We start from the raw sequence: 24,237 nt of genomic DNA, 5'->3' as shown, positions 1-24,237 counted from the left end.
CACAGATAATGTGAAGCTCTTTTTTTTTGGCTATTTTAAGACTGAGAAAATTGGGACGCCTGGGTGGCTCAGTTGGTTAAGTGGCTGCCTTCAGCTCAGGTCCTGATCCCAGAGTCCTGGGATCGAGTCCCACATCGGGCTCCTTGCTCAGCAGGGAGCCTGCTTCTCCCTCTGCCTGTAGCTCCCTCTGCTTGTGCTCTCGCTCACTCTCTCTTGCCTATGCTCTCTCTAGCAAATAAAGAAATGAAATCTAAAAAAAAAAAAAAAAAAGACTGAGAAAATTAAATAGGAATAAAACAATAGCTACAACAAAATCCAGCTATATTTTTACATAATAAAAGCATTAATGTACACATAGATTAAAGAAAAAATGAGCAGTTAAAAAATCTTTTTTAAGATTTATTTTATTTAGGGCGCCTGGGTGGCTCAGTTGGTTGAGCAACTGCCTTCGGCTCAGGTCATGATCCTGGAGTCGCTGGATCGAGTCCCGCATGGGGCTCCCTGCTTGGCAGGGAGTCTGCTTCGTCCTCTGACCCTCCCCCCTCTCATGTGCTCTCTCTCTCTCCCATTCTCTCTCTCTCAAATAAATAAATAAAATCTTAAAAAAAAAAAAAGATTTATTTTATTTACTTGAGAGAGAGAGAGAGAGCGCGTGCGCACATGCATGAGGGGATGGGGGAGAGAATCTCAAGGAGATTCCCCTCAGCGCAGAGCCTGCACCGGACTCAATCCAGGACCCTGAGATCATAACCTGAGCCGAAACCAACAAGAGTCAGACACTCAACCGACTGAGCCCCTCAGGCGCCCTGATGTGGAACTCTTACTAAGAACGACAGGCTGCTTTCCTAAATGGCTGGGCCACTTTACACTTCCAGCAGCAAAAACAAGAGTGCTTATTCACCATGTCCTCACCATACTTTCACCTCCTTTTCCCAAACAAAAAAAACCTTTCTTAATTTGAAAGATCAAAAATGGTATTGTGCTCATTTCTTTTTCTATGATAACTTGTAAGGCTGAACATCTTTCCAAACTTTTATTTTCATCACATTCTAACCTCTTCCATAAATATTTTAACCCGGGGAGTCAGACGCTGACCTGAAAGCAGATGCTGAAGAGAGGTAGCGTTGTGTTTGAGAAAATCCTCATTAAAACTTTCCAAATCCTTGTTGACAAATATTTTCTGCATTTCTTGAGATAGAACTTTGCTCACAATGTCTGGAAGGTTACTATGATTAGACACTATAAAAACAAAACAGTTGAAATTAAAAATTTTTTTAATCTGTCCTTTGAAACAAAATCAACTGAAATACATTTAGATTTATTATTAAGCTTGATATATTTTACATAGTAAAAATATTGCTCCTTTGGAATATAAATACATTCTAGCTTAAAAATGCACTAATTTCTAGCATATCTTTGCTAGCATGTTTAATTTATAGATGCACTATAAATAGATTTTTTTTTTTTTTTAAAGATTTTATTTATTTGACAGAGAGAGACACAGCGAGAGAGGGAACACAAGCAGGGGGAGGGGGAGAGGGAGAAGCAGGCTTCCCACAGAGCAGGGAGCCCGATGTGGGGCTTGATCCCAGGACCCTGGGACCATGACCTGAGCCGAAGGCAGACGCTTAACGACTGAGCCACCCAGGCGCCCGATGCACTATAAATATTATCCTTTTTCTGCTTTGTATTATTGCCAATCTCTTTAATGTCCAGCTTAATGGAAGACTGCTGAACTGTCATATTTGCTTTTACATTAATATTACCTTTTTTATACTTACCAGATTTAGAAAATTTAATTAAACATTCATGTAACCATGGGTGATTACTGTTGATAGCAAAAGCTCGTTTGACAGACTGCAGCATTAACAGAAACTTCCCTATTTCAGAAAAAAATATAAAGGTTAACAGCATCAATATTTATGTATGTTATTTTAGTCACTTTATTTTAGCCTCACTTAAATTCCAGTAACAAAATGTTACCTTCCTGTAACATTCATAAGCAAAATTCAAAGCTGACTTTGTTATCAAAGACAACTTCTATTTTCTAAAGGAAAGCTTGAAATCATGTAGAATTGAATGCTTCAGGTAAACAATTTGTATGACTGTTCGAACTATTCTCAGAATGGATTTGATCATAATATTCTAACTGATTGCCCTGTAAAGTTTTGAGTAGCAAAGGAAAAAGGGATTGGGAGCCTTTGTGGAAGGCTGAAATGGAACTCTAACAAATGAAAAGAAAACCAATCTAACTGATAAAGATTACACTGAACCTGGTCACCAATATAATAAGGATTAACAACTGAATTCAAACGATTACCTTTTCTAAAATATATTTCAAATGCTAATAGATGAGTGTCAATGTTATCAGCAACAAGGTTCTTAAGAGGTATAAGGAACTTGATAGCTTCTTCTAATGGATTTTCAATCTATTTAGAAACAGAAAGGAAAATTATTACATTTAAAAACAGCTACACAAGTTAAATTTCCCCCCAAATCTCGTATTAACACATATCTAAAGTAATTTACAGTTCTCTTTATATGACCAAATAAGCAAGAAAACATTTTAAAACTATCATCTGTAAACAAATTCAAAATAAATAGTCAATAATTTCAAAATGGAAATAGCTCTATTGTTTTTATGATCATAAAATTAATATAATCTCATAAAACTCCAAAAAGTCCAAGAAATTATTCCATAGACTAAGGAGATGGGACACCAAATACTGAGAGCCCTTATTCTTGAAACATTTAAAGTAAGGGGGCAAATACAATTGCATCATGTAACTGGAAAAAATGACCAATTTAAAATCCTTATACTAGATTCCACAGTAAATAAACCTGAAAGTTAAATATTTCCCTAAATCTGATCCCTAAATAACTATGGACACTTTGAGAAAATCCCAGAGATGAAGTGCTTTCTCTTTGTAGCTAAAACCTATCAAGATCTATGTTTCCAGATGTAATAGATAATTGTCTGGCTGCTGTAACAAATTACCAAAACTTGAGTGTCAATAAAAAGCAACACATAGTTATTATCTTGGCAGTTCTGTAGGTCTAAAGTCCAACATGGGTCTGGCGGGGCTTAAAAATCAAGGCGCCAGCAGGACCACGTCCCCTTAGGAGGCTCTAAGGAAGAGTGTGTTTCAGTGCCCTTTTCAGCTTCTCAAGGCTGCCCACAATCTCCGTTTGTGGCTCCCTCATTCCCTCTTCAGAACCACTTAACAGAGGGCTGAGTCCTCCTCATGCCACTCCAACCCCCTCTCCTGTCTCCCTCTACTTTGAAGACCCACTGTGATTACACTGGGTTCACCCACATAATCCAGGCGAACTTCCTTATTTTAATAAAGGCCATCTGCCACATTAATTCCCCTTTGCCATGTAATGTAACATATTCTCAAATTTCAGGATTTGGAATGAGGCCAGATTTAAAGGGCCACTATGCTGCCCACCACAACTACAATTCTATGTATAATTTGCATTAACCAAAATTTGCATATTATTTCTCAAAAACAATTAACTACTATCATAATGACCTTGAAATATTACAAAATGGCTTCCAATCTCTAGATTTAATTAAAACACGTTCATGACCAGAACAGAACCAAATAACATAAATCCTACAAATAAAGACAGCAAATTCACCTCACCCTTTCTAATTTTTCAGGTATAAGTTCTTCTTTGAGACCACTGGCTTCTTCTTCTTCTTCATCTCTTTTTTTCTTTTGATTTTTTTGTTGGCGTTCCCTTTCTGCATGCTTTCTCTCTTCTTCCAGTTTAGCCTTTTTCTGAGCTCTTCTTTGCTTACTGAGCATTTTCTTCAACTCTTTGGCTGACAGGTTTTCTATAAATATCCAAATGAATACAAATTCTAAATCAAGGTTTCCATCTTCCTCACATTCTTCTGCAATACACAGTACTGTATTAAAGCAATACAGCTTAAAGAGGGGAAAGGGGGAAGGGGCAAGGATACAAAGGTTTGTTTGCTTTTTTTTTTAAGATTTTATTTATTTGAGAGAGAGAGACACAGCGAGAGAGAGACAGAGAGAGAACACAAGCAGGGGGAGCCCAATACGGGGCTCGATCCCAGGACCCTGGGACCATGACCTGAGCTGAAGGCAGACGCTTAACGACCGAGCCACCGGGCGCCCCAGAAAGAGAGGCTTGTAGAACGTGTCGTCCCACTGCCTAGCACATACTCTGGCACACAGAGGCAACCAGCGGACACTGCAGCAACTACAATTAATTCTAAAAAATAATAAAAATTAATAATAAAATAAAATCAATCAATTTTGGCCCAGTTCCACCTCCTACACAACATGACTTGGGGCAAGTCACTTCATCTTGCTGGGTCTCAAGTCCCAGTCTGCATGCAGTGGGGTGATGACACCAACAATCCTCTTGGAATATATCAAGGGTAAGTGAGACAATGCATTTACACAGACTTGTCATCTGTTCAGAAATTTGCCTCCATGCTACTCTCTCTCAAATATTTATAGATACTAACATTTTAGTGAATAAAAATCTGTACAGATGTTCTCAATGGCATTACTTTTTTCAATCAACTAGGCACTAGAAGTTGTAAATATGTATTTTTCCCAAAGGGGCTCAGCTATTTAAAAAAAACAAAGAAAGAAAGAAAAAGAACCCAGACATTTCTATTTTTCCCTAATTGGCTTTACTGAAGATAAAAATAAAAATGATTGGGGGGAGCCTGGCTGGCTCAGTCGGTGGAACGTGGGACACTTGATCTCGGGGTTGTGAGTTCGAGCCCCATGCTGGGTGTAGAGATTACTTTAAAAAAAAAATCTTTAAATAAATAAGATTGCAAGTCATCCATTAGGGCTATTTAGAAGTGTCAGCTACAGAACACAATCCGGCTTTTTCTAAGCAACCCCCTCCCCCGCCCGTTTTTTTTTAGCATACAAGCTACCTGATGTTTTGACAATATGCTTTTCTATATGTTGTTTATGCTAATGACATTCTGAAATGTAGTGTTCTTTTCAATCCTTTTAAAGTAAGTTCCTTTTTCAGTTACCTGAATTTATTTCTTGTTGTTTGCTCTCATTGGTTAAGGGGTTATCATACAATTTCAAGTATATTTCAATCGCTGATCTAGCAGCCTTGAAATAGAAGGCATGTCTTCTGAGTATATCTTCTAATCTCAAAAGGTCAACATAGGCACGAAGGGTCATCTTTCTCATGCAGTATGTATGGAAGTCAAATTGATCATCGGTTATCTCAAAAAAATGCTTTAAAAAAAAAAACCATAAAATTATCCCTTACATATATGTCAATAATGTCTATTTCTAAAAAGAAAATCATAAAAGCCCCTAATACAATGTAAACAGTCACAATTTCACTTAGTTGCCCTCTCAAAGTGGGCAGTCCTTAACACTACAAAAGACATCAAACTGTTCTTTGTATTCAATGTAAGCTTCTGTTACAACAATCCTCAGCCATTTCCTATAAATCATGTTTTGTGATGATACTCAATTTCTGTGTAGTAAGTTAGACGATCAGATTTTTTAAAACCCTGTAATCAGTACATACTCATTTTTCGCTCTAATGAAATATTTCTCCTCAGTATTCCCCAAAAATCAGCATGGCAGAGTTAAACAGAGCTCTGAATGAAGGTCAAATACATATAGGTTCACAGTAAGTGTTCACAAATCAGACTGCTCTACTCAACTGTAAGTTCTCTGAGGGTAAGCCCTGTCATCTCTATCCCTACTGCCTGGCATAGGGCCTAACATTCAGTAAGCACAATTTTTGCCAACTCAAGAGAGAAGCTACTTATCAGGCATGTGTAACCTCTTAATTTCCTACAGCCTCAAATATTTAATCTAAGTGAGAAAGAAATCTATATGGCCAATTTCATAAAGTTGTTAAGGAATCAAATAAGAAGATATTTTAAATTTCACTGGACACAGAGCATTATGATTTTTTCTCATTCAATAAACTCCCATTAATCTACCAACGCTCCATTTTAGCAATGGTTCTTAATCTGTAGTCTATGTATAAACAAGCATAATAACATTTTCCTAAGGACAGAGTTCAAGGCTTTCATTCAATTCTCAAAGGGTCGATAGCCCCAGAAGTTAAAGAACTAATTCCTTACATGGCAAGAAGACAATTAACATCCCTACTTCAAAACAATGTATACTTTTATTTTCTTTCCTATATGCATCTCTACCTCCATCTTCTTACTTTTCCTCTATTTTAGCTTCTCCAAAAATACATAGAAAAATGAATGATTCAATACACAAGACCAGATTAAGCTCTTCTCCTACTTCATCTGTCCTCTGTCCTGGGGGCCAAAGTAACTCACTGTGCAGAAGACACATTAGTAATTGTCCACATCATTTCATAATTTTAGTTGTGTTGGTAATTAGAAATACTCTCTACACAGAATTACATTAAGTACCTGAGACTTTAAGGGAATAATTCTAAGATAAAAAGAATAAGAATACACAGTGTGTGTGGGGGGGAATGAACCTTTAACATTAGCTGATAACTTTAAGAATCATGCTTTAATAGGTTATATTTGAAAACTGCATTCCTCTCATCAATAAGAAATCAACTCGTAAGAATTAACATGAATCTTTTTTTTTAATCAAAGGATTACATATTTCATAGAGCTGTTCGTGGTTAATGTAAATCAAGTTACGTCTAGCACCATAAGATCTTAAAATTCAATACAACTGAGGAAAAATGGCAGTGCCAAAAATCAAGGAATACATAATGCGATGACAACATCTAAGAGATTACAGGACTTTTTTAAAATTGAGAAACATTTATGTGTAAAAAGGCAGACACAAGTTTCAAGAGATACTCTAGCAGCTTTAGCAGACACAGATGCTAAGTCCAGTCTTAGAGGGAGCCGGAGGGAACCACAAACATTTAAGCCGCCTCTTTATCAGCAACAGCCCACAGGCTGCCTCTCTCCAGTTAGTCTTCCATACATAGGGTAACCAACTTGTCCCAGTTTGTCTGCGGCTTTCCCGGGTTTTCCAATGAAAGCCCTGTGTCTTAAGGACGTGCTCTGCCCCAGGCAAACCTGGATGTTGGTCACTCTATAGTAAGCTAACAGTGGTGGACAGGATACGGCTGGGGTACATTAGAAAAAGGAGGATACTAACAAAATAATTTTGCTTTGGGAAGAAATGCTATATTGCAGAATCCTACTTAGAAACAACTAAATAATCTTAGCTTGATTTTCTTTTTTAAAAACTTTTTATTTTGGAATAATTACAGATTCAGAGGAAGTTACAAAGGTAGCATAGAGATACCCTGTATACTCTTCTCTCAGTTTCCCCGTAAAAGTTATATCCTATATAACAACAGTGTGAGAACAAAACCAAAAAACTGACATTGGTACAATGTGGGTATATAGTTCTAGGTGATTTTATCACATATGTAGATTCATGTAACTACCACCACAATCAAGACACACAACTATTCCATCACCACAAAATCTCCCTTACACAACCTTGGGGTGATTTTTTTTAAGTCTCCAGATTTATAAAACATAAAAATCTACTAGCTGACACAAACAGGTGAAGTTAGTTTCTCCACACTTTAGCCAAACAGTAACACAATATGGTCACCTATCAGCTTCCTGCAGAAACTAGGTACCCAAATTTTAACATATAGCTCAGGCTTTTAACTCAATTTTCCCCTCAACATAAACTACTAGTTCTTTTGGGGTGGGGGAGGGGAGGGCAATGCCAGCAGGAATTGCTTAACTTGTCAAAATTAGGCTTGAATCAAAGTAAGACAAGTCAGCGGAGAATTAAGAAATGCTATTCACAGTTTAAAAGTGTGGACTCCTTTAAGAATTCCCTATGAGTCCCTCTCTTCTCACCCAGATTCTCCCACTCCATTACTTCTCAGAGTTGCTGGAGGAGACCAACAAGAGCTCTTATACAGAAAGGCAACAAAAACCTCTGACTCAAAAATAATAACCAGACCAACTAGGGTAGTATGCAACTCCATGCCCTTTATAGAAAATCTGTCATTATAAAGCACATGTCAATTGGATCAAGATTAAGATGCACTAGAAGATCACATTATGAACTGCCTATGGTTCTGATCTATCGGAAATCCTAGATCTTATCATAAAGTTTTAGAAATATATATCGCTGCTCTGTTTCAGATATAAACCAGCACACTAAAATGATGAGAAGCTAATCACCTGGAAAAAAAGGAAAAGAAAGAAATTCTTAAAAGATAAAATAGTTTAAAATTATTCTGAACACAAGTTTATATCCAATATTCTGAAGATGGTTGTTTTGTTTTTAATAAAACTCAAGTTCTAAACAGACTGGGCTGGACTTCATAACCTTTACATATAATCCTACAATCCTCTGAGGGGGGGCAAGATGAAAGCAGAACAAGTACTACACTGGACCATTCCAGAATTCTAACATTCTAAATCCAATTACTAAAAGCTCACAGCAATATGTGTCACAGCTGAAACCGCCCTTGAAGAGAGAATTCTTGAATGGATTTTTGAAGGCAGAAGAAAGGCCTAGCCCTTATTTGAACTTTTATCTGTATTCATTGAAGGTGAAGGTAAATTGCAAAGTTTTATTTCTGAAAGGTGCTCATTTCTTTACTAAAATACTTAAAATCCAGGCACAAAAGCAATTCATGCACAATACTTATTATAAAAAATCTGTGAATTCTGTAATTACTCTTAAATCCTTACAAATTACATTAAGAATTCTTTTAGATGTTAATTTTATTAGAAATGAATTTTAGCATTAATCAGCCAATAAATATTTAATCACCCTATTTGTACTAAGCATTCACATTTCTACATAAAACCACTAGTAGAGTTAAGCCTTACTTTTACTATGAATTACTCACTATAAAAGACTAGCTTACAAGTGGCATAAGAATAGGCTCCCCTTTTTTTTTTAAGATTTTATTTACTTATTTGACAGAGAGAGACAGCAAGAGAGGGAACACAAGCAGGAGGAGTGGGAGAGGGAGAAGCAGGCTTCTCACCGAGCAGGGAGACCAGAGCAGGGAGCCCGACACAGGGCTCCATCACAGGACCCTGGGATCACGACCTGAGCCGAGAGCAGACGCTTAACGACTGAGCCACCCAGGCGCCCCAGCTCCTTTTTTTTTTTTTTTTTTTTATCTGTGTCTAGTTCTTTCTCTCCTCAAGCACTAACAAATCCGAAATAAAAACAGTAAAGTTTCTAGCAATAATTATGTAACATGAACAGAAGGTGACAATTTCTGCCGTATTTTAATCTCTGATAGTCATGATTTTCTATATTTTTTTTCTTCAAAAATGCTTTCTACCAGTCAAATCATATTTCTTGAACTAAGACATAGTTGATCTGACATTACAGAATTTTATTTCATGTTACTCAGCCAACATCACTATAAATTTAAGGGAGAGTATAATCTAAATGAAACGTAGTAATGGAACAGCTATTCATCATATTCTAACAATCCTCAGTAAATATTACAAAGGAATATGTAGTCATTAATGTTAGGAGGAGTGGGGCTGAAGCTGGAGATATAATGATCCTAAGGATGTGCAAATTTCACTTTCACAGAAAATGTGATAAATTTCTAGCTATGGTCATAGTGGAATTACTGATCCATAAGTATCTTCTTCATTCAGGAAATAATCTATTGTTCACCGAGAACGTCCTGGTTCATACGAATGTTATCTTTCCTCAATAACAAGAAGAATGTGTTTGAAGTGCTAGTCATCTAGGAGTGCTGAAACAAGCTCGTGATCTAGGGTTTTATCACAGAAATAAGAGCCGGATTTAAACGAGAAGGCTCGGATATTGCCTCAATATTTCACGTATCATCTGAGGGCTTTCTATCTTTCAAGGAGAAGATGAGGATTTTCCCCAGAGATAGAGCCATCAAGCCCAGGCTTAAAAAGAAAACAAAGAAACCCCCAAACAAACAGACTAGGTTATTTCTGAAAGGGCTCAGGCAGAATCCTCGTTCCAGTTCCCAGCAAAAGCCACCCCCTAAGACTGAGCCTTTCTCCTGGGTCACGTCAGAAGTTTCACACGGGAAAAAGGCCAAAGTGACTGCCGAGTGCAGACATCAGGCTCACCTGACTGCGTCAGCATGGGAGCAGTGGTGCCGACTGAGCCCCCAACTGAGGGCTGCTGAGGACTGCCTCAGGCGCGCTTTTGTGGCTCTTTTCCTCCTGTTGTCCATTTGGAAGGAGAGTGCTTCAGAGATGACAAAGAACAGGAAAACAAAATTCACACAAAGGAAAAGAAAAGTCCCCTCAACTAAGGCACATCACACATAATCCTAACAGCAAGTAATACAATAAGCCTGCAAAGCAGCCACAGACTGCTGTTCGAAGAGAACAAATATCCTGGGAAGACAAACTGGAGAGAGGCTGACTACAGAGCAGATCCTGACGTAAAGGGGAAAGAGGTGGCCATCAGCTTGTGTGTCCTGCTGGGCTAGTGATGAAATCAAACAATGGCCCGATTACGAAATACAAATTCTGAATATATGTTAATAACAGCAATAATGGCTTGATAAATCAATCTTTTCCTTCTTCCCGCAGACCAAATTATGTAGACATGTCACAATCATAACCATCTGAGGATCAAAAAAGCAGTCATCTGTTTGTTCACAACTTCTGAATGTCTGAAAGGCTAAAGATCCAGATTTTTTTTTCACAATGAAGTTTCCAAAGTAGTTAGAACAGGTAGATGATCCCATGTAGAAATCAACCTGCTTTTTTCGTCACCTTACAGGAGAAAAATAAAGTCAAAATTCTACAACTTACCCTTTCTACTTCGTGGCATTTTTTCAAGGCATCCCCGTATCTCCCCAAACGCTGGTAAGCCAAAATGCATTCGGTTTGAAACCACATACACTGCATTTCATTTAGATTTTCCATGGCAGATGTTCCTTCCTGAAAAGGAAGCATTCATAAATATGGGAAGCAAACAATAAACGATCCTAAAAACCTCATTTTCTCTTTTACGACTATGGCTACAAGTATTATTATGACAATAAATAGCAATAAACAAATATCTCAGGGTGCTTCCAAAGGCTCCTGCTGATTCGAAATTACATAACGTCTTAATTTACCCAGCTCTGTCAGGGTATTCAACACTCTACCCAGAAAAGACATCAGATGGCTGAAGCTAAGTTTTTGAACACCAAAACTTTTATTTAAACTATTTAAGACAGGGGCGCCTGGTGGCTCAGTTGGTGAAGTGTCTGACTCTTGATCTCAGCTCACGTCTTGATCTCAGGGTTGAGTTCAAGCCCTGTGTTGGGCTCCATGCCGGGCGTGAAGCCTACTTAATGAATGAATGAACCATTATCCTATGAAGCATTGCCTATCTTCTTTTTAAGCAGACGCTGTTTAGCTTTTCCTTGATGGCTCAGGGTCACTGTGATGTACACCCATTATTGCTGAATCTGTTAGGAATAGTTCCAAGCCTGCTTTCCAGGGTCCCAGTCTCCTCCCTTCATCCTAGGCTATCGGCTGATACTTTCTTCATGCCCATGTGTCTGCTTCCTGTTCCATGCCAGCTCCTCTCATTTGCAGTGACCGACGAAGCCAAATAAGGGTATTTGTGAAGAATACTTGTTAACTCGGGTTCAATGAGAATTCTGAGCAGAGTGTAAGACCTAAAGTACCTAGTTTCAATGGAGGGCCACTGAAGCTTTGTCACAATTTACAAGAGTTATTTCAAATATATTTTATGTGCCCCACCAGGGAAGATGATAAAGGTACATGTACATAAATAATTTCAGTCTTCAGTTCTTTTTCACACTCATTTTTGGGTGACCAGTTCAATTTTCAGCATTCTCATTAAAAGTATAAAAACTGGTTATCTCTCAGTAAATGGAATTATAGGTGTATGCTATTTCTTCCTTATGGTTGTATATATTTTCCATTTTTTGATAACTACATATTTTTGTAAGAAATCTACATTATTTTTCATTTGAAAATCTTTCCTAACTAGAACTGCCCAGCTTGCATCAGCAACTCTGTACAAAAACTCTAAAAAACCTGTGGAAAATCTGCAAGAAGGAAATGTGCCACTTCACTGACTTATTACCATCAGAGAGAATCACTTATAATCAGACGTGAAGTGACTGTTGAAGGTTAGCAGTCTTCCTCCTCTGGCTCAGAGGGCTATCCACCACCATTACGGACACGCCTGGCCAAGGAACGAGGCTGGCCCAACAGAAGCAGCTCTCCATCCAGCAGGACAACTTGTCAAGAGTAGATGACCAGACGCAATTCTGACAAGCCAGCTGGACCACAGATTTCAGAGACTCCTCTCCTCAAACAGCCAACCCTTCCCCTTCTTCCTCATTCTGTGGTGCCTTTTCAGACACATCCTGGCTGAGTGTGGCTTGGGGTGCACATGTGCATGTTGGTTTTTAAAATCACTGGACTTATTCAACTTAAGTTCTGTAGACTCGTTTTACTTGCACTTTCCTTCTCATCTCCACTCTGGCCTTCCAGGTGGTTCTCTTCTGCATAAACACTGCTGCTTTTACATCTATTCTTGTACCGTCTTCCCATCTCCAAAACTGTGCTGCAGTGCGAAGGGCATGGAAGCGTGTTAGCCCCAGCACTATGTACTATGTGACCCCTTCAGAGCCTCGATCACCTTGCTGCAAAATGCCAACACATGGTTCAGTGCTACGTGAACATAAACACTATCATGATTTTCCTCATTTTATTTTTCTTTCTCCTAACCTGATACCCATCATTCTTGCTAATGCTTTTCCCCCACAATACATCTACCATTTTGCATCTGTTGATCCTGCGGCATGTGAATTTCAGAAACATTAGTCAGTGCAGTTTCTGCTCCTATTACAATTCTAAAACATGGGTTTTAGTGTCAGAGACCCCTAAGCTAGAATCCTGGCTCCAAAATGAATGACTAGCTGGCTGATCTCCAGCTGGCACAGTACCTGATCACTCTAAATATTTTCTTAACTATAACATGGGACTAGGGCACCTGGGTGGCTCAGTCATTGAGCGTCTGCCTTCAGCTCGGGTCATGGTCCCAGGGTCCTGGGATCGAGCCCCGCATCGGGCTCCCTGCTCAGCAGGAAGCCTGCTTCTCCCTCTCCCACCCCCCCCTGCTTGTGTTCCCCCTCTCGTTGTGTCTCTCTCTGTCAAATAAATAACATCTTTAAAAAAAAAACACACAAACTGTAACATGGGACTAATGATATCAGAGGACTGGTAGGATTAAGTGAGATTATGGATATAAAGTACTTAGCTCAGTGCTTAGTAACTGTTAAAGCTACTTTCTATTTCCCCTTACAAATGGTATACAAATTATTTGCATTACTCTAAATATGAGAAAGTAGAATTCAGGCAGGTTCAGAAGAAAAAGCCATTTTTATGATGAGCAAGAGTCAACAAATGGTCTATAGGTAGTAGCCTTTAATGAAAATTTAAATGAGTGAAATATATATATATACACACACATATATACACATATATCTGTGTGTACACAGATATATACACATACACACACAAATATATCACACATTTAAATGTTCATAAAAGGCTACTACCTATATACCATTTGTTGTCTCTCTCTAATAAATACACACATAACATGTATTTCATATATATAACATATATGTATATATGTGAGGTATCTGCATATATGACAGATTATTTATCAATACCTACTAACACCAGACTTAAATTTACGCCACTTTGATAGTACAAAATGAGATCTTACTGTTTCCCTGATTACTAATGAAAGCAACTTTTTTGGCCATTCATTCCATTTTCCACTTCTGTGAACCAACTATTCACATGCTTTGCCCATGTTTCTCTTGTCTTTCTCTTATTGAGGTTTAGTGTATTTTTGTTTCTATGACATTCTTCTAAGTAGTTAAATTTTCACAATAAAAGCTCAAGCTATTCTGTGACTTCTAAATTACAAGAGGTTTTTATAAACACCCTGACACAACCAGAACCTAGTTAACATTTAAGGAAGGTGGTACGCTGGGACTATATCAGGAATACCTTAGTATCACAGGGCACAGTACCAACTTACTTTCATCTAAAATCACTTACTCACAAACACCAGCACTAAAGCCCTCCACTGTGTATGTAATGTGCACTTGTAGGTAAAAATTATTTATTCCCAAGTATCTTCATTAAAAGTAGGAAATTACACTTGGAAACATGGTTTCCTCATTATGCCTCAAAGTCACATTCAATGTGTATTAAATAACTATTTCAGTGAATTCTTTGTGGAGTCTTTATAAATTCTTATTCCATCATATGGACTGGAAATACCTTCTCCAATTCTATGGCCTACCTTCTTATTTTGCTTATGGTTATTTTTGTTATAGGTGAACTTTAATTTTAATATGGTCAAATATATTAATTTTACTCTTACACTTAAGGTTTTCAGTGCCTTAAGAAATGTTTCCTACCTCAAACTCTAAAGATGAATTACAATGCTTTCTTTAATCAAGATGCAACTGATTTATGTGCACTAGAAGAATGTCATTTTATTTTTGTCAATACAAATAACTCATTGTGTCAGCAATGTCTTTCCAGCTCTGATTCTGAAAGCACCTCTGGCTATATACCAAGTTTCCAAATATGCGTGAATCTGTTTCTGACCTTACCTGTTCCATTAGTCTACATATATATATATTTTTTTTTTTTTAAAGACTTATTTATTTATTTATTTATTTATTTGACAGAGACAGACACAGTGAGAGAGGGAACACAAGCAGGGGGAGTGGGAGAGGGAGAAGCAGGCTTCCCGCCGAGCAGGGAGCCCGATGCGGGACTCGATCCCAAGGCCCCAGGATCATGACCTGAGCCAAAGGCAGATGCTTAATGACTGAGCCACCCAAGTGCCCCTAGTCTACATATATTTTTAACCATAAACTTATTATTTTCATAACAAGATAGAAAGTCCACGTGGTAAAAGATATGTAAGAATGGTGAAGGAGGGAAAGGAAAGGAATAGATGTTTAGCCCAACAATTTTGGAGAATTTAAATTCTAAAATGCCAGAGACTATAGTCCACAAATGTTAGTCCTTTTTTTTTAAAAAAAGATTTATTTATTTGAGAGGGAGAGAGCATGCGCACGCGAGTAGGGGGAGGGGCAGAGAGAGAGAGAATCTCAAGCAGACTCTGCAGAGAGTGGAGTCTGACGTGGGGCTTGATCTCACGACCCTGAGATCATGACCTGAGCCGAAACCAACAGTTGAACCCTTAACCGACTGAGCCACCCAGGGCGCCCCCACAAATGTTAGTTCTACATAGAAAGAATTCTATGAGCAGTTCTGAAACAACTGTAAAAGAGAAATTAAAAAGCTGCCACAAGTTACTAATGAGACAAAAAAGTTGTAAACTGAATATTACACATAAGCACCAAAGTCTGGCATATTGCTTGTTTGTGTATAAAGGTATTCTGTTCCTAGTACTGTCTTCCAACCATCTGCCACCAGAAGCACACACACACTCAACCACAGGAAGAAACCATACTCAGGACTCGACCTAGATGGGATTCATACAAATAGTAACAAAAAATGAACTCTTTTGAATTTTAGTGGCAAACTTCACAAATCATCATAGAGCTGAAATTTAATTTTACTAACTCAGAAAAGTACATGCTCACGAATGGTATTTCCTACCCTTGTGAACTTGGAGCACATTTCCTCTGCTTCTTTTATCATATTTGCTCGAAGCATATACTTTGCACATTTCGAATTGATGAATCTATCAGCTGTGTCCAAAGACTGTGCTTCATCCATCCACTTTGCAGCTTCTTTGAGATTACCTATATGCTTTAAGAAATGAAAGTATTAAAGAAACCACAGTATTTATGACTAAGAGATTATGGGTAAATATGAATAGAAAAAGTTGATAAAGACAAACTAGAAATTTGGTACCATTTCTATCAAATATATCTAGAAATCTTCAGATAAATTACAATTCACATTTACTAAGAGATGTATCAAGGGATTACCACTGATTAATACACTGATTATACCACTATGTAACATAAAACTCCCTAGGATTATTAGTGTTAGAAATAGATTATCAGGGTACCCTAGAAGTTATTTTAAATATAAAAAAAACTCCAGGGATTCTTAAAGTGTCAAATTCATCAACTATTGAAAAACACGACTAAGATTTTACCTTGTAAATTTTTGCTTTCATATAGAATAATTCTATTAGAGTTGGAGTACTAGCAATTGCAGCATTAATATAATCCAAAGCCAAAGAATACTGCCCAAGTTTATCAAAGTGCTGTGCCAGGAAATACTGAACCCAGAGCAGTGTTGTCGGGGGTTCCTTCTCCCCATTCTCTGCAATCAAACAAATATAACATTACTATAGAGAAGAAGGCAAAGTAAAGCAAATCACATACTTTCTCCCTCAACGCATGATGAAATTAATAATTATTATAAGAATAAGCAGTAAAAACACAGAAAAACGATCAATTTCAAAAGAGAAAGGTACGACTTCATGCCATAAAGTTCAAATAGCAGAAGCCAGGCAGAGAAACAAGATGCTGGTTTCACAGGCTTCTAACCCCTACGTCACTCCGAAGAAACCGTCCTGGAGGAAAGAGGTCAATCGGTCTAACTCTATGAATTCCCTGGAGAATATAAGGCAGCAGGCCCAGGAAAAGTCAGGGGAAAGAGCTGGGTGAAGAGAAGTCCCTAACAACCACTGCGAGACACCCACACAGGCCAGGGCTTTGCATTTCCTAGGTCTCAACGCTACATCAGGGGAAGCCAAAGTTGAAGGGTATGAAGAGACCTTCCTGACAAGATGGAGTGAACCCTACTATGGGATGAAAGCAGTCACCCACAGCCAGCTGAGCTCTATCCTGGTCCCCACTCTGAACCTTGAGCTACAGGAGAGTAGATCAAGAAATACCAAGCTCTCAAAATGGATTTCAGCAGGGAAGACATACAGGTCTGAAATTAGGTAGAAAGAGGAGAAAGGAGAATTTACCCACACCACAGGAAAAAAACAGGTTTCCTAGACTAGCTAATCAAATGAAAGAACAATGTAAACACAGAAATTAGCATAAATTAAAACAAATAATAAATGAGGGAAAGAGACAAGCATTTATCTTGTTCCTTTTTTTTTTTAAAGATTTTATTTAGTTATTTGACAGAGACACAGCGAGAGAAGGAACACAAGCAGGGGAGTGGGAGAGGGAGAAACAGGCTTCCCGCTGAGCAGGGAGCCCGATGCGGGGCTCGATCCCAGGACCCCGGGATCATGACCTGAGCCAAAGGCAGACACTTAACGACTAAGCCACCCAGGCGCCCCTATCCTGTTCCTTTTATATAAACCATATTGCAGGGGAACCGAATATTTGATGAGGGCAAGTTCTTTATAAGAAGAATTCTAGTTATTAAATGCAGGGGAAAAAATGACTCGAATGAAATAAGGGATTGAGGCAACGGTCCTCAGGGACTGCCAAAATCATCAGGTAAGAGGAACTTTTTAACCAGCAGATCAGGCTGACCACGTCTGAACCCGGATCAATCATAACATCACAAAGAGAAACAACCAGAATGTCTTCTGGCTCCAGATGTGAGACAACAGGAAGTACAAAGCATCACGTAAGTATTCACAAAAAACCTGGATCTAATCAAGCCTGTAAATCTAAGTTTACAGGAAATATGGAGAGCAAAATATATTAAATGATACCAGGAGAAAGCAATCAGCCAAATCCATAATATGGAACGTTCCATAAGACAAATGACCTTTCAACAAATAGCATTTTGTTTTTTTTTTTAATGGGACAGGAGGTTACTGCTCAAGCTTAAAAGACTGTCAGAGACATAACCAAACGTAAAGTCTAGACCTTTGTTGGAACCAAATGAGCCAATTATACAGAGACATTTTTTGAGGTAACTGGGGAAACTTGCATGTGGATTGGGTGTTAGATATCATGATATGAGTGTTAATTTGTGTGAGATAGCACCATGGTTGCATCTTCTGTGTAAGTGTTTTAAACAGTTAGAGATGCACGCTGAAGCACTGACAGGTAAAACAGGATGTCTGCTTTAAAAATACCCAAGAAAGTAGACAGAAGATAACTTCAGATAGGCCTGGCAAAATGTTGGCCACAGAGGCTGGGTGATGGGGACACAAGGGTTCATTCTCCTATCTACTTCTGTGTCTGCTATTATGAAGTTTGTTTCAAACTAACAAAAACAAAAGGGCAATAACATGTAAAAGACACATGAAGAACTCAGACTAAAGTTACCATCTGCAAGACTGAAAGCATCCTAGAATGTTTTCTAAACTAAGATGCCTTGATTTACATATTTCCCTATAAAGAGAGAAACAAAGGACCAAATCATACAGAATTTAAAGTAATAAAAGAATAGAAAGAACAGAGAAGTAGGAATTTGGGAAAAATAGGTTTCAATATAAACTAACTGTATGATCTTAGCAAGCCACTCAACCTCTCATGTCTGTTCACTCATGTTAAAACAGAGTTAACTCCCACCTCACAAGATGATGGAAAATTTAAATTAAGATTGAAAGCGCTCTTCTCATTTCATTCACTAATCCAAAAACTATTAAACAGGTATCATGTAGCACATACATAAAATATAAGCTAGTTTTAAAAACTAGATTGAAATGAGTAATCAAATTCCAATTCAATCAATTTAAACTTACCATAAGGGCTAAAAAAGTCACACGTTTTAAGAGAGGCTTCGTAATTCGTAACAAGCTCCTGGATTACAGAAATCTGTTAAAGAAACATAGTTTTAAAATTTTAAAATATTTTATTGAGGGTATTGGTATTTACTGTGGAGTACACTAGATTTGGAAACAATGCAGAGGTTATTTCAGGACTACAAATTAAACTACTAGGGTGTCTGTTCTCCCCCCACCCTCCCCCGGGTCCCCACTGTGTGAGGGGAAAGCAAAAAAACACAGAAAATATACTGTTTTATTAATAGTAAAACAGAATCTCATTAATTTCTCATCCCAATAAGGAGGTTTGAGTTTTTGAAGGACAAAAATTACTACAAAACCTTTTTTTTTGCCAATAGTTTATTTGCCTTTTGCTTCTCACTGTTACATTGGGAAATTGTAAACCATTATATATTCAGATTTTCTAAAGCTACTTACTCATAACAAAAAAGTCAAGAGAAATGATCCAAATGACATAGTGATTCCATGGAAAAGGTTAAGTAAACTCTAAACTGGATGTTTACACTCCCTTTACTTTTAGTGACCATTTTGATGAACAGATGTGCATTTCAACGCCCCCTCACGTCGGACGGAAACACGATGAGCCACACTGTTAACTCTGCTCTGCTCTGAAGATGGCAAACAAAACGTGACACGGATCCGAAGTGCAAGAAAAGAACAGCTTCTATCATACAACTGGTTTTAAATGCCTATTGATGTTAACTGCTCAGAATGAGCTGGAAAATAATAACTATCTCATTTGTGAACTTCCAAACAGTAAGGTTTAGGGCGCCTGGGTGGCTCAGGTGGTTAAGCATCTGCCCTCGGCCCAGGTTGTAATCTCGGAGTCCCGGGTTGAGTCCCGGGTCGAGTCCCGCATCGGGCTCTCGGCTGAGCAGGGAGCCTGCTGCTCCCTCTGACCCTCCCCTTCTTGTGCTCTGTCTCACTCATTCTTTCTCTCTCAAGTAAATAAAATCTTTAAAAAAAAAAAAAGAGTAAAGGTTTTAAAAGTGAAGGAAATCCATTAAAACTTCTAATAGTATTTGACCAATGGAGTATTATTTTAATAGTGACAATTTTAAAGTTTTCTAGTTTTACAACTTGGGGTGCCACTAATACCACCAGACAAAAGGAACATACCAGACGGGATCGACAATAAGAAGCCAGTAACTGTTGTAAGTGCTTTACATGTATTAAAGTAATAATTTTAGTAACTAGTCAACCCGACAGGGCACTGTTTTAGGTACTTTACTTGTATTAACTCACCTCAGAAGAACCCTATGAGGTGTGCACTATTATTAACTTGATCTTACAGGTGAAAGGAAAATAAAAATAAGCTGAAAGTGTACCATGGTGGAGCCAGAATTTAACCCAAGCAACAAGGCTCCAGAAAGTGGCTTCTAACTACTTGGTATATCAATGAGCGGATGAGACACGGAACATTTATAACTAATGGGCAATTCTCCTGGACTCACAGGGATACATTAAGACTAGAGACTAAGAGCAGGACAGGAAACTATCCCTGATCAGTTTTAGTGCACAAAACACCAAGTGTGCCCATTAAATCAGCCAGAGCATGGAAAATGTAAAATGATCTCTGTCTGCAAATTATAGGACCTTACTTGTAGAACCCCTAACAATTCTGGGGTACCAGGGTGGCTCAGTTAAGTGTCTGACTCTTGGTTTCAGCTCAGGTCATGATCTCAGGGTCCTGGGATCGAGCACTGAGTCAGGCTCCGTGCTGAGTGTGGAACCTGCTTAAGAGTCTCTGTCTGCCCCTCCCCTACCTCAAAAAAAAAAAAACCCCTAACAATTCCAAAAACAACAAAAAACTGTTAAAACTAACAAATGAATTCACCAAAGTAACAGGATACAAAGTCAACACACAAAAACCAGTTGTATTTCTATACAGGAACAATGTATTTCTATACATTTTGTGTGTGACAACACACAAAAACCAGTTGTATTTCTATACAGGAACAATGTATTTCTATACATTCACAATAGCATCAAAAAGAATAAAATACTTAGGAATCAACTTAACCAAGGAAGTGAATGACTTGTATAATGAAAACTACAAAATATGGCTGGAAGACACAAGTAAACGGAAACACATCCCATGTTCATGGATTGGAACATTTAATATTATTAAAATGTCAATTCTTGTCAACTATACTTCAATAAAAAAATTTTTTAATGTCAATACTACCCAAAGAGATGTACAGCTTCAATGTGATCACTATCAAAATCCCAATAATGTTTTTTTGTGTGTGTTTTTGTTTCTGGGTTTTTTTTTGCAGAAATAGAAAAGCCCATCCTAAAATTCACATGGACTCTCAAGGAACCCAAAATAGCGAGAACAATTTGTTAAAGAACAAAACTAGAGGACTCACACTCCAAATTTCAAAACTTACTACAGTAAGTTATAGTATAGTAATCAAAACAGTGTGATAATGGCATAAAGACTGACATAGGGACTACTGGAATATAACAAACAGCCCAGACTGACATAGGGACTACTGGAATGTAACAAACAGCCCAGAAATAAACCCTCACATATGTGGTCAAAGGATTTTTGACACAGGTGCCAAGACCACTCAATGGGGACAGACAGTCTTTTCCCAAATGGTGCTGGGAAAACTGGATATCCATATGCAATAGAATGAAGCTGGACCCTTATCTAATACCACACATAAAAATTAACTCAAAATGAATAAAGAACCTAAATGAAGGACCTAAAAAAATAAAACTCTTAGAGAAAACATAGGACAGAAGCTTGATGACAATGGATACAATGATTTCTCGGAGACGACACCAAAGGCATGTTACAAAAGAAAAAAAAGACAAATTGGACTTCATGAAAATTTAAAATTTTGTGCATCAAAAGGCACTACACAGAGGGGTGCCTGGGTGGCTCAGTGGTTAAGCGTCTGCCTTCGGCTCAGTCGTGATCCCAGGGTCCTGGGATGGAGCTCCACGTCAGGCTCCCTGCTCAGCAGGAAGCCTGTCTCCCTCTCCCACTCCCCCTGCTTGTGTTCCCTCTCTTGCTGTCTCTCTCTCTGTCAAATAAATAAATAAAATCTTTAAAAAAAAAAAAGGCACTACACAGAGTAAAAAAGAAAGAAACCCACAGAACGGGAGAAGATATGTGCAAATTGGATAAGGGACTAATAGCTAGAATATATAGAAAACTCCTAAAACTCAGTAACAAAAACACAACACACTTCAAAAATGGGTCAAGTACTTGAATAGACATTTTTCCAAAGAAGATATAAGAATGGACAATCAGCATGTGAAAAGATGCACACCACCACTAATCATCATGAAAATGCAAACCAAAACTAAAAGGAGATAGCACCTCACACCCAGGAAAATGGCTACTATCAAAAAAACAGAAAACAACTTTGATGGGAACACAAAGGGTATAGTCACTCTGGAAAACAGTATGGTCAGTTCCTCAAAAAACTATAAATAGAATCACCAAATGGTCCAGCAATTCCACTTCTGGGCATATACCCAAAAGAAGTGGAAGCAGGGTGCTGAAGAGATATTTGTACACTCGTGTTCACAGCAACATTAGAACAGCCAAAATGTGAAAGCGACCTAAATGTCCACTGGTGGATGAAGGGATAAACAGTACGTGGTGTATACACACAAGGCAGTATTAGCCTTAAAAGGGAAGGCAATTCTGCAATATGCTACGACACGGGTGAACCTGGAACACATCATGCTACGTGAAATAAGCCAGTCACAAAAAGACAAAATGCTATGATTCCACTTATATGAGGTACTTGGAGTACTCAAAATCATAGCGACAGAAGTATGACGGTTTCCAGGGGCCCAGAGAAGGGGAAAGTGGGAAGTGACTGTTTAATGAGTATAGAGTTTTAGTTCTAGAAGATGGAAAGAGTTCCAGGGATGGATGGTGGTGATGACTGCATAATAATGTGAACATATTCAATACCAATGAACTGTGCATTTAAAATCATAAGACAGTAAACTTTATGTTAACTGCATTTTACCACAATAAAAAAACCAACCAACCAACCTGTGGTTCTTAAAGTGTGCTCCTCAGACTACTAACATCATTAATGTTAGCATTAGCATCACCTGGTAATTTGTCAGATACAAATTTTGGTACCAAACCCCAGATTTACAGAATCAAACTCTGGGCCCAGCAATCTGTTTTTAGCAAGCTTTCCTGTTAATTCAGATACACACTAGAGATTGCAAACTGATATAAATGTTACCCAAAAAAACCCACCAACTTTTGATATAAGAAAAAATTAAAGGTAACAGACATTTTTAGCCCACCATGACCAATCCCATTCCATTAATCTCACTTAGAATATCTGTAACTTTGGGGCGCCTGGGTGGCTCAGTCGTTAAGCGCCTGCCTTCGGCTCAGGTCATGGTCCCAGGGTCCTGGGATCGAGCCCCTTTTCGGGCTCTCTGCTCCGCGCGAAGCATGCTTCTCCCGCTCCCACTCCCCCCGCTTGTGTTCCTGCTCTCGCTCTCTCTCTCTCTCAAATAAATAAATAAAATCTTAAAAAAAAAAAAAAAAAGGATATCTGTAACTTTGAAACTTTCCAGGCTTAGAATTCAGTATTCAAGTTGTTTACTTTATGGAGGCAATTATTTTTTCACGAACTTACAATGCCATCTACTGGTAGTCACAAAAACTGCAGCTAGAGCAGGTTTTAGGTAAAGGTGTATCTGAATTTCTAGGGTAAAACATATGTGTTTTAATAATTTAAAAAGTACAATAAAACATACACTGAAGTTACACATAATTCTTCATAAAGGAATATGAAAACTACTGAATGAAACAGATCTCCAGCTTCATGACTTCACAATAAAATCTGATTAAAGAAAAAAAATCAAGATAATGGAAAGTCCACATGAAATCTCCTAAATAAAAAAAGTGTGGAGAACACCAGCAATCCTGATTCATTAGGCATACTTCTTTAATCTAAAAAATTTGTATTTTAATCACTAACTTAGTAATTAAGTGAACAATTAATTTTCCAAATTTGTCTATGAAATTAGTCTAAAGAATTTTATTCAGATATAAGGACCCATTTCAAGTTTACTTACGCTTTATATCTCAATGAGGAAGTAAACTCAACTCTTTTTTTATAAAACTTAATATGTAATGGATATTTTTCTTGAAAATAGTATTTTGCCACTGCCATTTAAAATCAAGAAATCCAATCCACTTGAGTTCATTATCTAAGATCACAATAAAAACTTAAAGCCTCAAAATGGACATCTTAAAATTATAAAGCCAAAATTTTTTATGAACTGAAAAATTTCCAAGTTCAATCACCTTCTTTTGATTTAAATATCTGATCAGGATTGAAGCAGCTTTATTTTTGCTAATAAAATCTAACCTGAGCAAATACTGTGACTACTATAATTTCCTAAAATATGGCCCTTAACCTGCTTTTCTTATGTGAGTTAAAAGAATTATTAACCTTAAAAACAAAGTTCTATAACGCCATATCCAATACACAATTTTGCA

General features: G+C 37.8%; 1 protein-coding gene across 7 annotated transcripts in view; it reads right to left on the bottom strand.

Moving 5' to 3' along the window:
- The window catches only part of NAA16 (N-alpha-acetyltransferase 16, NatA auxiliary subunit), a 65,158-nt gene that overhangs the window by 3,681 nt on the left and 37,240 nt on the right, over positions 1 to 24,237 (bottom strand). For 6 of the 7 annotated variants that reach the window (XR_013446937.1, XM_036119156.2, XM_078070302.1 and 3 more), the window contains 9 exons: positions 18,693 to 18,765; positions 16,179 to 16,348; positions 15,671 to 15,823; positions 10,799 to 10,927; positions 5,039 to 5,252; positions 3,651 to 3,844; positions 2,321 to 2,429; positions 1,782 to 1,880; positions 1,096 to 1,239 (listed from right to left, as the gene is read on the bottom strand). Coding sequence is in view for 6 of the 7 variants with exons in the window: in XM_036119156.2 (XP_035975049.1) it covers positions 1,096 to 1,239; positions 1,782 to 1,880; positions 2,321 to 2,429; positions 3,651 to 3,844; positions 5,039 to 5,252; positions 10,799 to 10,927; positions 15,671 to 15,823; positions 16,179 to 16,348; positions 18,693 to 18,765 (1,285 nt within the window). In the remaining variant the exon portion in view is untranslated. Of the gene's footprint in view, positions 1 to 1,095; positions 1,240 to 1,781; positions 1,881 to 2,320; positions 2,430 to 3,650; positions 3,845 to 5,038; positions 5,253 to 10,798; positions 10,928 to 15,670; positions 15,824 to 16,178; positions 16,349 to 18,692; positions 18,766 to 24,237 lie in introns of those variants that run through there. The other variant, XM_078070304.1, reaches the window with a different exon arrangement.

This window comes from Halichoerus grypus, chromosome 4 (genome assembly GCF_964656455.1).
Source record: "Halichoerus grypus chromosome 4, mHalGry1.hap1.1, whole genome shotgun sequence".
NCBI lineage: Eukaryota > Metazoa > Chordata > Mammalia > Carnivora > Phocidae > Halichoerus > Halichoerus grypus.
The sequence above is the reverse complement of the archived record's forward strand: the minus strand, read 5'-3'. Positions and strand labels throughout refer to the sequence as shown.